Raw genomic sequence first — 19096 nt, forward strand, 5'->3', positions numbered from 1 at the left:
CTTACAAACAACAGCTACCAACTGTGTACTCATGAGAAAACACATTTCTCATAAAAACACATGATGCCAAATGTTGCACAAGACTGTGTTTTATTATCATGAATAATTAGATTTTACACCAAGACCAGACAATTATAATCCTAGAAACTAATAAACAGTGGTGGAAGAAGTGTTCAGATGCTTTATGGTCATGCACTTTTCATTTTATGGCATTAATTTGATTTATTAAGTTGAAGAGTCCCAGTCTAAAAGATCAGAACCTGCTCTCCTTCTCTGAAACGGCTTCAAAATCAATCACACTGACTACAAACCCAATTATTCTGGCTTGTTGTTGGTAAAGCCCAATTCAGTGGCCCATTTGGAGATTTTAGCATGGCTTATTCTGGTTTGTACTGGTTGTATTATTTAATACTAATACAACGTATTTGTACAGGGCATAAGAAGTTTGGCTGGGTTAAATCATTCCTTGCTGTTCCTTTTCATTCATTTTGACGTATTTATCTAAACAAATAAAACACACATCATACTTGCGACCCATGCATGAACATATGACGGCCCCTATAAAACCAGTGGTGCACAAAGTATTCAGATCCTTTGCTTAAGTAAAAGTACTACTGCCACCCTCTAAAAATACTCTGTTACAAGTAAAAGTCCTAGATTGAAATGAAATAAGTAAAATCAGGAAAATGTACTTAACGTATTAAAAGAAAAAGTACCCAATGCAGGAAGATCTTTAAAAATAAACAAAACACAGCTAAACCTTAAAATCGTTGTTGTTGTTTTTTTTTAAAAGACAAAAACAAAACAAAATTGTTATAAAAAAACAACTCAGAATTATTAGAAAACATAAAAAAACACCAGAAAAAATGAAAAGAAAAAAGAAATATAAAAACACCCCAAAGCACCAAAGAATTATTTTTTTAAAAAAAACTCTAAATTATCAAAAAAGAAAATATCAAATAAAATCAAATAATTGAAAATTAAAAAACACCCCCAAAAACTTACAATTATTGAAAAAAAAGAAAACAACTAAAATTTTTTTTTTTTTTAAAATAGGACAAAAATAGCCACCCAAGCACTCAAAACAAAAACCTAATTCTTGAGATAAACAGTTGACTTTTTTTTAATCAATCAACTGATAAACCAACTATTAATTGAAGCTGTACCTACATAAACAGTTTGGTAATTTATTACAAAACGCAATATTTTTTAAACCCTTGTGTTCTATGCAAAAATCTTAATTTGTAAAATAACTTAAGCTTTCAAAGAAATGTAGTGAAGTAAAAAGTATAAAATTTCCCTCTGAAATGTAGTGGAGTAAAAGCCTAAAGTGACATGAAAAGAAAATACTCAAGTAAAGAACAGTTACCTCAAATTTGTACTTAACTACAGTGCTTAAGTAAATATAATTTGTTAGATTCCACCAGTGTGTAGAACTCAGTCATTAGTGGAATGGGACGCTGTTTTTTTTTAATTATCTAATCTATGTGTGTGGCATTAATACATAACCAAGACAACCTCCCGGCAGCACTAGAGTGATAAACGGATGGATCCTACCGCTGACTGTCGACAGCACCTCTGGCGTTTGGTCCAAGTCGTCTGGAACTGACAGCTGCTCTCCCATCCTGGTCCCGGGACACCAAAACTCAGCAGACTTCCCTTCTTACATGTACTTCTCGGCTCCTAAAAGATACCAAATGTTATTAAACTATAACAGAAAAAAATTACTGAACTAGGACCATGCTTGAGCAGTCCTTCAGGTGAAAGAAAACAGAAGGAATAATGAGAACAGAAAGAGACTGATGTCCATTTAATTTGGTCAGCAGTATACAGAGAGGGAGGGAGGAAGGAAGAGACACACACACATGAACGCGCACACACACACACGCACGCACACACACACACACACACACACACACAGGACACAGCGGGTATTTTTGCACTTGCGTAACACATAACAACATCCATGCCTCTGCGTACCAAACACACACGTCTGTCCTTAGTGGCGTTAACAACATTACTGATGCTAATTTTATCTTTACATTCAGTTGAGCTGTGCAGCAATTTATTTTAACATTTGGACCTGTGTGGTCAACAAAGGTCAACCTATCGGCCTGTGACCATACGTAACACAATTCTGGAGCACCACCTCCTGCAGTTTTAGCATTCAATATACAAAATAGCTTAAACAGATTCTACCAGGCAAAATGATTCATGGCTAATTGCTGCCCTGTCCCCTGTTGATATTTCCCAACTTGAGGAAACTTTGCTTTTCTATCTTTTTAAATGTATGTGTGTCTGTCATTCTGTGTCCCCTCTCTATATTCAGAGGTTTTTACGGGGCTATGAACGCGGTGCAGGTGGAGCTCTCTGCATGTTTTTTCCCACAGCAGCAGTTTGGGACTCGCAGGGTGGATATTTGATCAGATCGGACTGTGGTGCAATGCATCATTGAACTGTACATATATTTCAACAGGGCTCCTACTGAACACACCAGATCATAGAAAATCTATTTATGTGAGCAGATGTTGTGATTGCGTCAGCCTGCCGAGCATTAGCACAGCTGTTCAGGGCAAATACTTGCGAGTCACAAAATGCTCCAAAAATACTACAGTGGCAGTTTACACGCAAGTAACGCAATGTGAAGAATATGTGCTGCATGTGAATTCAATCTAAGGCAGCCATTCATACCAGTCGTGTCACACTAACTTGTTGGGAAGACGGTTAAATAATGCTGCAAAGTGGCATGGCTGTTTTCAAAGGAGTCCTTTGACCTTTTACTTCAAGATGCCTGGATGAAAATTAAGTTTATGGGCATCCACTAGTCTCCCCTTTACAGACATACACACTTTCTTCTGGTCCCATGCAGTTTTTGGCAAAACCCATGCAATTTCCCACACATGGGTTTCCCACACATTCATCAGGAGTGCTGTTGAAATATATATAAGGCTTTAAACCTGTTTGATATTAAGACAAACACCGTACCGGACCAGTTAACAGTATTTTATCAGGTGTTCCCCTTGACTTAGCAGTTCAGCTCCTCCAGTTTTAGTCAGAAATTGTTTAGAGCGGCTGCACAAAAAAATCCCTGAAAAAGGCACCTTTTCTCTGGACAGCCACATTTGCTCTCTCCTTATTGGAAACAATTGAGAGAAGAAAAATGCTATGTGGACACAGGCCCTAATAGAGTTACTGAAATTCAGTTCTGACTTTTGGTTTTGTTGTTTTGCCCCAAGATTTTCAGTGGCCCCATCTGGCCACCCCTTTGAAAAACATTTGAGGGCACCGCTGGCAGATTAATCCAAGTGAAAAGTCCAATCAACAGATTTTTAAAACCAAGTGTTGAGTAGTTTCATACAATCCATTTCGCTAAAATCAAGTCGAAATCTGATCCACATGGTGTCTGAGTTCACTATTTTAAGATGTTTTCTGGCATGCGCATCAATATCTGATCTGGACTTTAAAAACAGACTCTCACACACACATCTGATGACTTCTGGTAAACAATCAAAGCAAATTTATCCAAGTCCCTGTTCAATTACCACTTCTCCGACAGTGGCTGCTTTCATTTCTTCGACAATAGAGCAGCACACCCTGAGTCATATGGACAGTGATCTTGTGACGTGGTGATATGCCAAGCTAAATAAAGACTGAGGCTGGTTCCACATGCAACACAATGTGACACTTCTAACGGCCAGCTTCACAGACGTGGCCTCGGGGATGTCATCAAGAGCACATGGAAATAAAGGAGTCAACAGTTTTTTCAGGCGCTTAGGTGTTTTCCGAGGAAAACACAGAAACTTGCTGTCAGTTTCAACTTCATGTTTGGCTCCAGAACAAACTGTACATCTGAATGCAAAGACTCGCAAGCACAAAACACATGAAAGCAGCTCCAAATTAGAATATTTGAATTAGCAATACAGAGAGCATTTTCATTTGAGTTTACATATGCGCTTACAAAATGATCAATGGGTGTGCAGAATGTTAGAGGCTCAACAATGAGAATGATGCATAACTATTTCGTTCTTATTTGACACGAATTAAAAATAAAATTTTGTCAGTGACACCAATTTGCCAAAGTAAAAAACACCCTGTTTGAAATGTGACAGCAGCAGATAGGCTCATAGTACTGTATTAACCCTCTGAAACCTGAAGCGACATCACTTCCCTTGTGCTGCTTTCAGACGCCTTTCACAAGTATCGAAACTTTTGAAGCCTGAGCAAATTGGTGCAATTTCTCTGAAATGTTCCAAAACTTTCCAAGAAATTAGTAGATTGAGAGAAATGTTGTCAAAAGGCTAGGAAACAACTGTCGAGCAAAAAAAGAAAAAAAGGAAGGGAAATCTATATTCATAGTTGTCAAACTACACACTTGAAATTATGCTATGGAATTATTACATATTTTTAAGCACCTTTTCCTTTAAATGTCCTTGTTTTTGTCATTTTTGTTAGGTTAGTGTTAGTTATTGGGTCACTCTTTATTTGCTCACACTGCTTTGCTCGGGTTTCAAAGGGTTAAATACCTGGATGTTCTGGGTACCAGTGAAAGACAGTACATGTTTTTAAAAAAAATGAATTTGTGATCTTATCGCAGCCCGTTTGATTAATGAAACAAACTTATTGTCAATGTCCTTCATCACCTCCAAACCTCGATCCAAAATCTGAATATTATTTATCTGGTCGACTACCAAAACAGGGCACTTCCAGGGAGAGTTGTACTCAAATTTGTTCAATATTTTGTCATAATAGATGAACTAATTATATGCCGAATTGTCTGCCTGGATGCGGTAATTGAAATACCCAAAGCTTGTTGAATATTTTTGCTTTTTCACTCTGTCATTACTTGATTTGCATTATTAATCATGGGGTTTGGCGTGCTAACGTCTTCATGAGAAACCTTCAGTAGGCTAATGGTTAATAAGCATGGAAGCGACACTGCTGCTCTGCCTGCGTACGTCCTTTTGGGGAAATTGCATTAGTACTGCACCCAAAGTCAATGACGAGTTTGCTGAGATTTACTGTGCACATATTTTATTGAATGTTGTGTGTTTTTAGCTCGCCAGCATGTCCTTACCTGCACGTCAGCCAGCAGCTCCGCCCAGCCAATTAGCTGGTCCCGGTTCAGTGTAGTCTCCTCTTCCTCTTTCTCCTGCCTTGTTTTCCTCGTCCTGTAGGATGATATTCAGGTTAGTCTATTTGGACAGGCTATGTCCAGAAGTCCCTTTTGTCTTTCTATTACGTTATCAGGTTAACTTCAACTTCTAAGAGTCTGAATTAAAAAAAAAAAAAAAAGTAGAGTAGAGCTGCTGCAAAGGTGATAGTTTCCTCACTAATGTGGGGTGTATTGTAATGTTTGACGTGTCAGGGTAATGTGACACAAAACACACCTTTGACAAATAAAAAACATGCATATTTAAACCTAATGTTGAGTACCAACAAATGGAGAAGTTTTAATAAGGACACCAACAGAAGGGATACAGTGACACCCAATGGTAGAACAAAATAAGTGCAAAAAAAAAGGACTTGACATTTACAGTGATGGACAAAGTATTCTGATCCTCTACTTCACTGAGAGTACTAATACCACCCTGTGAAAATATCTATATTACAGGTCCTGCACTGAAAATGTTACTTAAGTAAAGTTAAGTATAATCAGGAAAATGTACTTAAAGTATAAAAAGTAATAATATACAGCTCAAAAAAATCTACAAAAAGAAAATACTACAAATCCCAAAAACTCAGTTATTAGACAAAAAATAGAAAAAAAACACACATCCAAAAGCCAGTCGTTGCATTCTACCACTGCATCTGACTTAAAAGTTTTTTTTAAGGTAATTTAATTTATTACAAATCAGCATATTTTCAAACCCTTCTTATGTTTTTATGCAAAAATCTTGATTTTTAAAGTAACTTAAGCTGTCACATAAATGTAGTCAAGCAAAAAGTATAGTATTTCTCTCTGAACTGTAGTGGAGTAAAAGTATAAAGTGGCATGAAAAGAAAATACTCAAATAAAGTACAAGTACCTCAAATTTGTACTTAAGTACAATACATGAGTAAATGTACTTTTCTACATTTCACCACTGACCATATCACAGCTCCTGGCTGTTGTTTTTAAGAAGAAGGTTGCTTCATCTGTTGAATTTCTCGACCATTTCAGAGTAGATGTGATGCAGGAGCCGCCGTGACACATCGGTCCTGTGGGGAGACAGACACAGCTGAGGCTGTAATGATTTTAATTGGTGAGATGACTGTCAGCAGCTTGTTAACACATCAGCAGCACGGGGAATTGATGATGGCCGTAATGTCACAGTTTGCTCCAGTAGTAAGTCGGGATCTTAGTTTTATACGACAGCTGATTCTGTTCGCACATCACACCAGCCTTTAGGCAAAATCAGAAAATTTGAGGCACTTTTTGGTAGATTGACAAGAAAACCACCTAAAACTCTGCAGGATACCTTCAGTGTTTCTTCTAGAACTTGTTATGGTTCTCTGCTGTATTTCTATTTAGAAAGTATGTAAGTAAGTAAAATAATTTATATATTTTTTTGGCATTTTGCCTTTGTTTGATAGGAAAGGATGTGAGCGTGAAAGGAGGAATAGAGAGGGGATGGCATGCAGCAAAGGGCCACAAGCTGTGACAAGGACATTGCTTTTATATATGGGGCGCCCACTGTATCCACTGAACCACCAGGCAACCCAAGTTTGTGTTTTTTGAATGGTTAAATCAATTAATTTAGTCAATCCTTCACTGAATCATAATGTAACCTGTGGCTATTTATTAAAATGATTGTCCAATTTCTGCTGTGATTGACTGTTCTCTCGCTGCCTGTTTACTTGGTGCCATGTTGTCTACAACTGACATGTTTGTGTGTGTACGAATTATGGCTAATGCTGGTCTATTGTTGCTGATACGGACTCACAGAATCACAATTAATATTTTTTTAAGTGACAAAAATACTAAAAATGTCTGAAATATGGCACACCATTTTTTGTCCTATATTACCTGAATGCATTAAGTACTCAATGAAAACCATCTCTAATAAAAAGTAAACTGTATTGAGAAAATATTTTGATAATAGGTCAAACAGTTGATAAAAAGCAACCATTTCTGTTGTTATACCCTTATCATTTTAGCTGCAGAGCTCTTTCTACCAAAATGAGAAATTCAACTCTTGACTCTTTGCCCCAGCCCATAATAGTTATCTCAAATCAATTTAAAATGATTCTTTGATGTAAAGTATGTTTGTAGCAACAACTCAAGAACATGTTTGCTGACCGGCTGCTTGTACAGTATGTTAAGGGCCAAAGATGTAAAACCTAATTTATCCCATTTTATCAGATGTGCCAAAGTACCTGACTTCCCTTCTGGTCTTAAAATGTTCCCCAGAGGTTGCAGTTTTTATTAAAACCCAGACGTGTTTCACTTTTCTTTTTTTTTTCCAAATCAAAGGATGGTGCAGTTATATGGGCAGTTATGTACTATGCTATTAGAGCCATGTTTAGGTCTCATGGTTCAAAATAAATCATACAGTGATAATATCCTGACAGCAGGGTGATTCAGTGAGCAGTGCATCCTGGGAGACACTGGAGACAACAAGCTGAACCCAGAGCAGCTAAGCAATTAGAAATGCACACGGGGCTGGTGATTATCTATGGCGGCGTCCAATGGCGTGAAATAAGCGCTGCAGCCTGGAGACCAGAAACAACAGATCTGATGGCTGCAGGAGAGACGTGTCTGACTTTTACTTTTCATTATAATTTAAAAAACTTTGCAGTGGTGGAGCAGAAGGGTGTAATGAAGCTTACTGCTGCAAAAAAACCCCCAAAAAAACAAACAGTATCTTGTTTGAGAAAAAAACCTGTTTGAACAAGAAAAGTTGCATTAGAACAAGATTTTTTTTTTACTTCCTTCATTGTGAAATGCCCTGATAACAGAATAAGTGAGGGCAAATGCAGGGACATGTAAACAGACAAAAGAGATTATAAGAAGTGACACAAAGACATAAAATAAAAGTGAAGGCACAGTAGAGCATTGAAATTAGAAAGTTAAACACAAATTAAACAGAATTAAACAAAAAAGGATAAAAGAAGTGATGGATTAGCTTGATGGATATGCAGGATAAGATAGAATTAAAGGTGAAGCAGTGTGTGTGTGTGTGTGTGTGTGTGTGTGTGTGTGTGTGTGTGCACGTGTGTGGTTGTGGTTGTGTGAGATCAAGATGAACAGTGATTATTGTGTGATTAAGAACAGATTGATATACAGTAAATGTAAATACACCTACACATACATACATACACACACACACACACACACACACATATATATATATACATATACATATACATACATACACACACATTATCTACACAGTTTCACACACCGTGTTTACAGTCATATACGAGCAGAAAGAGAGTGAATAGAAGTCACAGTAAGTATAACTCAAAAAGAGGAAAGGGGAGAAAAAAGATACGTCTTGTTCAGAAAAGCTTCTTGCTAGAACAAGAAAATACCTTGTCGAACAAGAAAAGTTTCTTGCTAGAAAAGAAAAGTTGTTGCGTTATCACGCAGATTGTGCTGTTAGTTTTGCTGTTACTGAGTGTGGGGGATGATATTACGATATGTATGCACGCTGTAGGCAACAACAAAGAAGGATTTTAAAGATTCTCTGTTAAAAACAGTTTGGAAATCTGTTGCTACATCACAAATGTGTCTAAGGCATTGCAACTGGCCATATGGGGTGTTTACGTACTGTTTACTTTTTCCAAATATCAAGTGATGGATGAACATTTTCATGTGGTCTGAGAACAATTTGAGAACGAAGCCACAAAACATCACAAAACGTTCTCCCTGACAAAGCTCAGTCCTGCCATTAGGCTCCAGAGTTTTTCCATCTCCTCTAAATGTCATTAAAAGGGCGTTTTGCTGAGTGAACACTAACACATTTCCCTCTCCACCAGCCACATCACTGAGTTTTGATCGGTGGGAAATATGATCCATCACTTCTTCTCTCTGTCTGCTCACCAAGAAGCATCAACAGATTAACTCTAATCTCATTTACAGCAGCTAATCTGAGTCAGCTGTTTGGCTGCTGTCCAACCTCACCGACACACACTGAGACAGGTTACACACTGTCCACAGGGAAGCAAACAATTCAGCATAATTACTTAATCATATTAACTTATAGATGTATATATATTACAAAGATGTTGATGTTTTCCCTGAATGACACATGAGGACATAACCTCTGTACATGGGGCACCCGCTCATCCACTGAGCCATGGGGTGCCCTGGATTAGATACTTTTACATTAACATTTTAAGTACATTTTCCTGATAATGTTTACATAATATTGTCAATGCAGGACTTTTAATGTAACAGAGTATTTTCACAGTGTGGTATTAGTACTTTTACTTAAGTTAAGGACCTGAATACTTCATCCACCACTGCTTCTAACTGATCACCTGCTCTCACTTTCCCAGCACACTGAGCTCAGAGGGAAGCAGTGGGGGTGAAATTAGGCTGCTGGAGGGATTGTCCAGCTCCTCTCTGAGACCTGGAGGTGGAGTCTGACGTCTCACTTTAGCTGTCCACACACTAAGAGGATTGACTAAGACTAGGAAGGATATAAATAAAATGGAGGCTCCAACTCAAGTAAGTCCTGTTTTTCAATAGAAGAAGAATATGCTATCATAAATTTTTTTTTCTGTCTTCAAGCTGGTCTTGTAAACAGCGAATAAGACTGCAATGTAACCAAATTTAAATAGGCTGCACCATTTGAACAAACAGTCATTTAAGTGTGCAAAGAGCCAAAATATTTTCACATCTACATGGGTGAATTAAGGGTTTATTTCAACCAAACCAGAGTTGGAGATTGTTGAAACAGTGAAATCCAATTTTTTATAAGTTTTATTTAGTTTCTGTTGTCTATCTGTCGGGTTAGTGGAGTCTGGTGGATTTGCAAATGGTGATTTTTGGGCTGTTTTTGATAAATAAAAAGAATCTCACTCTTCTTTGTAGGAATCCTTTCATGACGTTGTCAGACAGTTACAATACATATCTGAGCCAGTTGGTGGAAAAAATAACTAAATAAATAAAAATGAAAATGTCTTGAATGCAACTTGGTGTAAATACACCAGAATATTAGTATTACAAATCTCATATTGTCTGGCCAAGAGAGTTCAAGACATGCTAAGTGGAAACCAAGATCACACTGAATACTTGCAACTTTAGCTGTTGTATTCTGAAATATTTGCATTTTTAATACTACATACATATTTCCTAAATAGTCTGATTGTATTTTAGTAAATAGACTACAGAGAATAAATATGTTTGATCATTTTAACTAAATTAGCAAAGGCGGTCTAAGACTTTTGCACAGTACAGTACATTCAGATATGTCACAAATTTTACATCTAGCCCCAGTCTTCCCTACTTAAGTTTAATGGCAGAGGGCAGAAAATGATTCCTCTCTCCTCCTCCTCCTCCTCCTCCTCCCTCCCCCTTCATCCTCTGTTGGGAGGAGGTGCAGAGTGGATGAACAGAGGGAACTCTTCACAGCAGAGGAAGATCTTCACCATAGTAAAGCATGGGTGTTGTTTGCTTCTGTGACTTGTATTAAAGGATAGATATTAACTCCTTGACAGTGGGATCTACAGCTGAATATGACTCCTCTGCTCTCCTGCCAGTCTCATGTTTGATGTGAAGGTGAAAGAACAAACAAGGAGCAACATGGGATTCAATCTGAGCTCCCACTGACTTCTGACTGTCTCCGCTGCTCATCATCATCACTCACACTGAGGTAAACTGCATTTAACCAGCAGAAATTGATTGTTTTTAATGTCCGAGTATGGTCACCAGAAAAGAAACTACTCTGAAGTTGTGAGCTTAACAAGTCACACCAGGAAATCTAATTTTAGCTGATGTAATCTGGGAGAGGATTTGAGTTAACAGTGCTGAGAAACGTGATGAGCTAATGGGACTAAATACAAACAGTTAGCTGTCACTTCATCACAGTCTGCTGTATATATAACAAGTAGGAATAATACTGACTCCTTCATTTGACTGGTATGAATGTGGGCCCACTCTGAAGTGTCTGTGTGCAATCTGTATGTGCAGTATGTGATTATGGAGATTGCGGAGATCGACTGACTGAATAATTGACTTCTCCACGCATTTGTACTTGTATAAACTTTTGGGTAATTTAACTTAAAACAAAACATCCTATTTTATCAACTATTCTTATGACTTTTATGCAAAAGTCTTAATTTGTAAAGTAACTAAAGCTGTCAGATAAATGTAGTGAAGTAAAAAAAAATACAATATTTGCCTCTGAAAAGTAGTGGAGTAAAAATATAAAGTGGCATGAAAAGAAAAGAAAATGCCCAAGTAAAGAACAAGTACCTCAAATTCATACTTATTGCGGGGCACAGCAGTCCAACAGATACCCCAAAATCCCCTAAAGATACCCCGAAAAAGACACTTGTACTCACCTATTTGAGTGGTTCTGACTCTGCCTCTGACTGGTTAGGCCTGAAACGAAAAATATGTAGATTTGAGTAAATGTACTTAGTTACATTCCACCACTGTAATCTGTCAAGAGCCAACATGATGAGTTTTAAAATCCATAAGTTTTGAAACACTTGTGCCTCTAAGGAAACGACCAAATGATAATTTTAGAAAAACCAACAACAAATGAACTGTGCAAAAAATGTTGAAGTCAACTTTTTAAAAGTAATTTAGGTGACAAATAAGAAATTTTTCCATTAAAATAATTAAACTACAGACCCAAACCTGATGGGTACAGATCAACATATCATGCTTAACACCTGTTGTTGTTGTTGTTGTTGTTGTCCCAGGCTGATGGACACCCAGGATCGGACATCTGTGGTGGGGACAGGACTGCTGTCCAGGTGAGTCATTAATGATTTTGTGTTTGTACTATTTACACTTCCCGTCAGAGAAAGTTTCAATTAAATGCAGATAATGTAAATAGTGATGAGAACTGATATTATAATGATACACCCAAGTCCTTTTATTTTAATAAACCATTGATATTAGGGATGTCCCCATCAAGTTTTTTTGCCTCCAATCCTGATCTGATACTTGTATTTACCTGGATAATACAGCTGCACGATGCACACTTTAAGTACTTTAAAGTTATTAGAATAAATCCAGCGTATATGCTTGACAGCTTAGTAGCACTGCAAAGCAATACAAGAAAAAATGTCTGCATCCAAACAGTTCCTTAAGGGTTTTAGTTGTATTTTTACAAAATTACAAAGCAAAACAACATAATATATCATATTTTTGCGTGTACCTGCTGATAATTGAGGTCATTCTGAACTCTTTTCCAAGGCTGTCGCACATGATGCACTTTGGGAGAAGCAGTGTCGGCCCTGCAGAATCCAGCAACCAGAGGACAGAGGAGAACATGAGGACCAGGTGAGCTACAAGCATGTCTCAGTCCCTGGAGGACAACACAGCTGGAGTATTTGACCCAGACTTCAGTGCTTCTTCATCTTCAGTCCATACTCGCACACAAAACTCACACACCCAGCCTGTTATTGTGTTTACCAATAAAGATTTAGCTGAAGCTTCACTCAGCTTTTCAGCTCAGAGCATCCTAGAGTCTGGAGACAATCCAAAACAGACGCAGAGACAGAGACAGAGACAGAGACACAAATCTGCGGGTCAGAGGAAGGACACCAAACTGTATTCAAAACTATATATGTGTCTAAATAGCTGAAGAGAAAACTGTCAGAAAACTAACAACTTTAGTTTTGGTGTCATTTGGGAAAAAATCCCATGATAAACTTTAAGCATTTTGTAATTCTGTAAGAAAGTTTTTGACCTGGCTGCCATGTTGAAAAGCTGAAATAAAGCCCCACCCACCATCTGGAGCGAATCTTCTCATTGTACAACTGAACAGGGCACTAAACTATGTTTCTAAAAACATTTGAGGTGAGAAATAGACAATGCAGTAACAGAATCTGGATTCATATTCGAACAGTTATGCCTAGTTTGACAGTTCACCTGCAATGCAAGAGCTCCTCAACACTCAGCTCTGATTGGCTGTTTTCATGATTTCTGCAAATGCCTTTAGGAGAAGCATGATGTTTTTTACACAGATTATGTGCCTCATGTACTACTGTCAGGATATAGTGACAGTTCTAAAAAGAAATTGTCATGTTTGCTATAAAGTCACCAGCTGTAGTTTTAATGCTCAAAAGCTCATATTTATTTTTCTATTAGTGTCCCTGGGTTGTATTTAACAGAGAGGATTACTGTTATTTGGTATATTGTATTTTCATGCTAACTTTGCTGCTGTCAGCCAAGAGAGGGAATGACATGCAGCAAAGGGCCACAGCTGGATATGAACCTGTGGCAAGTGCACAGAGGACATAGCTTCTGTATAAAGGACACCTGCTCTACACACTGAGGATGTGTCCTCTCCGCTTTGGTGTGTTTTGTTACATTCCTCTGATACTGAGTTGCTGCATGCATTAGTTACAAATACCTGACATTATGTGTTTGTCTTCCAGTGATGGTCGCGGGGCCCTGGCTGCACAAAACATGAACAACTCCAACAACAATGATGGGTAGGATTATATATGGATCCCCTCACACACTCCTAATCCCTGTACCTGACTACATTAAAATAGAGTTAGTGTACTATTTGTGTACATGACAGTCAGCTCGTATATTATGTCACTTTATAAATATTGATATGATATGTATGAAACTTGCAAATGAAACATATTTGTGTGTTTCAGAGACGTACCATCAATCGGCCCGAAACAGTAATTTCAGGCCAGATTCAAGCTAATTTAAGAGCTAACTTTAAAACCAGTGCATTCAAATTCCAAAAATCAAACTAATGGAGCAATCCACTGATTTTTTTTTAAATATTAAAGAAAAAAGGCTTTTTCAGTTTAAGTGTGAAAGAGGTAATAACATGCAGCAAAGACTGAAACTGAACCCACAGCCACTGCAGCAAGAACGCAACCTCTGTACATGAGGCGCCTGCTCGACCAACTGAGCTACTGGGCAGCTGCAATCCACTAATTTTGAGCTCATTTACAACAGTTGTATAATGTCTGCTGTGGCTCTGAAAATAGCCCTGATTATGCAATCAGGTGTAACTTTGTTATCTCTCTCTTGCAAATCTTCCTACTGTATGGAAATGCAACAGTCAGTTGTCACAGTACCACTTTGACAACATTTAAACACTTTAATATTTATTCATTTGTTTTAAATTATATCTTGCCTGTTACTTTGATCAAAAATGAACAAGTCATACTTATCAAACAGCATAAATTATGAGCCCTTCTCTTCACTGGCTACAAAGAGGACTCTTTTCAGGTGATTTGACTTCACTAAAAGCTGTCACATTCCTCACACAGCAGCCCCTCCTGCTCACACAGGTGATCTCAGTTTAAGTCACTGATTGATGCACACACAGCTCAGAGCGCTGCGACTGTGTGAATGTCTTGTGTTAGAGCGCCACTCTCAGGTCCTCTGAAAATACTGAATGACAAGGATCAAAATGTTGACCTCACCTGCCTGTTTCTGGACTTTTACAGGAAAAAAGATGACAAGAAAGAGGAACCCAAAAAGGATGACAAGAAAGACGAGAAAAAAGACGAGAAAAAAGACGAGAAGAAAGATGAGAAGAAAGATGACAAGAAAGACGACAAGAAAGATGACAAAAAGGATGATAAAAAAGATGATAAAAAGGAAGAACCGTAAGTACTAGAGATAATATTTCCTTTGGATGCTATTTTTTTTAGGCTGAAATTCTTCAATACTGCTACCAATTGACATCACTTTCCTTGTGCTGCGTTCAGACAACTTCACAAGTATTATATATTATATATCTCCCTATACCCCTTTTCTCATATAGAAAGGAGGTGTGGATCATGGACCCTGCCACCGATTTGTACTATTACTGGCTGTGCACAATATCCATCCCAGTGTTCTACAACCTAATGTTCCTGGTTGCCAGGTCTGAATTTATGTCATTTTCAGTTTCCTTTTTAATTTACTGTTGCTTTATAGGTGATTGATATGGGTTTCCTTCCCGGCAGGGCTTGTTTTAATGAACTGCAGTATGCAAATACAAGCACATGGATGGTTTTGGACTACATTTCCGATACTCTCTACTTCATTGACACCTTTGTGAGAGCCAGGACAGGTAAGTGACTGGAACTTTGCTAAATATGTGAAGAGTAAGGGGAGCTTTGAGCATATAAAAATGCTAATGGAACTACGTCTTCTTATCTGTCAATAGGTTTTCTGGAACAAGGTCTTCTTATAAAGGACGAGAAGATGCTGAAAGAAAAGTACATGAAGACATTCCAGTTCAAGGCAGACATCATATCAATACTTCCTACAGATATTATATTCCTCCAAATTGGAGTTGACAACCCAGAGTGGAGGTTCAACCGTCTTTTCAGGTTAGCCCGACTCTTTGAGTTCTTTGACCGGACAGAAACTCGAACAAATTTCCCCAACATCTTCCGAATTGGTAATCTAGTACTTTACATCATCATCATTATCCACTGGAACGGTTGCCTCTACTTTGCCATCTCCAAGGTGCTTGGCTTTGGCTCAGACACCTGGGTTTATCCAGACCTGAAGAATCGTGAGTATGCTCGCCTGGCCAGGCAGACATCTACTGCTTTTTACTGGTCCACTCTTACTCTGACCACCATTGGAGAGACACCACCCCCAGTTCGAGACTTTGAATACTTTTTTGTGGTGGCTGACTTCCTCACTGGGGTTCTGATCTTTGCCACAATTGTCGGCAATGTTGGTGCCATGATTTCCAACATGGGTGCTGCACGTGTAGAGTTCCAGGCAAAGATTGACTCTATCAAGCAGTACATGCAATTTCGAAAGGTCACCAAAGACCTGGAGGTAAGGGTAGTGAAGTGGTTTGACTACCTGTGGACAGAGGAGAAAACCTGTGATGAGAAGCTGGTGCTGAAGAACCTGCCAGACAAGCTAAAGGCTGAGATCGCCATCAATGTCCATCTGGAGACTCTAAGTAAAGTGCGCATCTTTCAAGACTGTGAAGCGGGTTTGCTGGTTGAGCTGGTCCTCAAACTTCAGCCTCAAGTTTTCAGTCCTGGTGACTACATCTGTAAGAAGGGGGACATCGGCAGGGAAATGTATATCATCAAAGAGGGAAAACTGGCTGTAGTAGCAGATGATGGGGTCACCCAGTTTGTGGTCCTCAGTGATGGGGCATACTTTGGAGAAATCAGCATCCTTGGTATCAAGGGAAGTAAGGCAGGAAACCGAAGAACAGCCAACATCCGAAGTGTGGGCTACTCTGATCTGTTTGCCCTGTCCAAAGATGATCTAATGGAGGTACTCGTCGAGTATCCTGATGCTAAAACTTTGCTGGAAGAGAAGGGAAAGGCAATCCTGATGAAAGATAATCTCATAGACGAGTCGCTGATGACTGCCATAGATGCCAAAGACTTGGAGAACAAAGTCGACGTCATTGAAGCCAGTTTGGATGTCATGGCTATCAAATTTCGAAAGCTGGCAGAACAGTTTGAATCTTCTCAGCGCAAACTCAAGCAAAGGCTCACTAATATGTCGAACCAAGTCCGAACCCTCAGAGTAGATGAGTAGATCTTGGTTTGGCACGACTACTGCGGGTCGTAGGAACTTTTCCACTTAAGGACATTCCTTCTGAGGTCATCCCACGGTGTCATAGGACTCTTCACCAAATGACATATGACTAGCAGCTGGACAGTGGATGCCTCCATTCATTATCTCATATGTGGTCAAAGAGAAAGGTTGCCTTGAAAGTTGACCTCATAAACACAGATATTAAAGGGCTAAGTAACTCAATACTTTATAAGCACTAACTGAAATGTGTTCCGACTGAGTATCAAAAAATTGTCTGGTACCACAAAAGGGCACAGAATACTTCATATTCTTGTTTACATCCGTTAAACGGACACTGTCTGATCATTTTAGATTATTTTGTACTGATAGATTAAGCAAAGTTCCACTACAAATGTTTGTATGCTGCAATTGAGAAATTTGGCTTATTGTGTTAAGTTTTTTAAAATGAATGTAATGAGTAACAAAAGGCATAAAAATGTACAAAGGGGGTCTGAGAGCAAATTTATGTAATATTTGCATGTGTCATTAAGATATTTGACTGATGCCCAGCCTGAGCAATTCCCTTTTATAATCAATTACAAAGGTATCTATTCAAAGCGATCCACAACTTTACATATAATACTATTGTAACTTTGCCTAGATCTTAAGTAAAATGCAGTTTCTCTTACACACCCCCCCCCCAATTTTAATAAGAATGTTATTTAAAAATACTATCCTTTTTCATTTTCAGTTGTGAAATTTGTAGCATTACCAGAAGTTCTGTTTCCTGTGTCTGTTTTTCAAGAACTGTTTGAAATAAACTGATTTGAAGTCAGTCTGCGTTTATGTTCATCTGAAACAGAAACAGACCAACAGTGAGTCAATTTAGGACGTAACATGTAAGTTAACATTACGGGACTATTAATATAGGAAAGGATCAAATGTCGATTACATCTATAAAGTATGTATGGATTTTCAAACTTCTTAAACTTGACAACAAGCCCCTGATGGAAGAGGAGCTGTCCATTTAACTGTCCTGCTAAAATGATCATGGACTTCATCGGGCATTTTTAGTGCAACAACCTCACAACTCACAACAACACTCCTGTTCGACATAGAGGAAAGAGTTAATAGTAAATAAACGAGAGGATAGATGCAATACTTACCAACAAACGACACCACATCCACAATGAAACAAGTGCTCGGCTGCAACCTGATAATAACAGCCTATGAAACAGCGGCACAGCCAGTATTCAGGTCCTTTACTTTAGAAAAGAGTACTATACCACCCAGTGAAAATACTCTGTTACAGGTAAAAAAAAACTTGTAAACTTGTATAATGTCTGCTGTGGCTCTGGAGAAAAATAGCCCTGATTATGTAATCAGATGTAACTTTGTTATCTCTCTCAAATAGTCCCACTGAAAGGAATGTGCAATAGTCAGTTGTCACAGTACCACTTTGACAATTTTAAACACTTTAATATCTATTCATTTGTTTTTTTGTTTTGCCTATTGTTTTGATCAGAAATGAACAACCAACACTTATCAAACAGCATAAATAATGAGCCCTTCTCTTCACTGGCTACAGAGAGGACTCTTTTCAGGTGATTTGACTTCACTAAAAGCTGTCCCATTCCTCACACAGCAGCCCCTCCTGCTCACACAGGTGATCTCAGTGTAAGTCACTGATTGATGCACACACAGCTCAGAGCGCTGCAACTGTGTGAATGTCTTGTGTTAGAGCGCCACTCTCAGGTCCTCTGAAAATACTGAATGACAAGGATCAAAATGTTGACCTCACCTGCCTGTTTCTAGACTTTTACAGGACATGAAAGAAGAACTGCAAAGAAAGATAAGAAAGAGGAGAAGGAAGATGACAAGAAAGATGATAAAAATGAAGTACCATAAGTACTACACAGTATTTTCTATGGAGGCAATATTTGTAAATTTGAAATTCTACACATACACACACACACACACACACACACACAACACACACATTTTTTCAAAAAATAGAAAAAAAACGCCCAAAGTACTCAAAATTATCCCAAAAAGTTAAAATTACGAAAAGAAATAGAGAAAATACCCAAAACTTCAAAATACATAAATAACTGTATATCTTTATTTGCAGTCTTTGTATATGAAAATATGTAACAAAGAAAATAAAAAAAATATTCATTTGATATTAATAGTTTATCCATGGTTGTTATATATATATATATATATATATATATGTAGTTTTGTTATACTTTACTTTATAATTGCAAGTTTTAGAGTTTATATCCCAAATTAAATCTTTATTTCAGTTATTTCTTGCAGGTGACAACCTTTTTGGAACTATGGGCTTCATGCAGTTATATTCTCCTAAGTTTTTTATTTTATTTTCAATTAACTTTCCTGGCAAGAGAAAAACCTAAAAAGTCAACTCCAGATGCACCAAATGTTCTTGACCTTCCAAATCTGCTATTA

General features: G+C 38.0%; 1 protein-coding gene and 1 pseudogene across 1 annotated transcript in view; one reads left to right on the top strand and one right to left on the bottom strand.

The window, feature by feature from the left end:
• Positions 1-1794, bottom strand: part of LOC121962863 (guanine nucleotide exchange factor DBS-like) — a 59232-nt gene extending 57438 nt beyond the window's left edge. Inside the window, exon 1 of the mRNA XM_042513183.1 lies at positions 1558-1794. Within this exon, the coding sequence (XP_042369117.1) occupies positions 1558-1624 (67 nt within the window). The 5' untranslated portion in view covers positions 1625-1794. The remainder of the gene's footprint in view (positions 1-1557) is intronic.
• A 10069-nt stretch (positions 1795-11863) lies between these two features.
• On the top strand, positions 11864-16648 carry LOC121962629 (annotated as a pseudogene).
• Positions 16649-19096: the final 2448 nt, after the last annotated feature.

Source organism: Plectropomus leopardus, chromosome 24, assembly GCF_008729295.1.
Source record: "Plectropomus leopardus isolate mb chromosome 24, YSFRI_Pleo_2.0, whole genome shotgun sequence".
NCBI lineage: Eukaryota > Metazoa > Chordata > Actinopteri > Perciformes > Serranidae > Plectropomus > Plectropomus leopardus.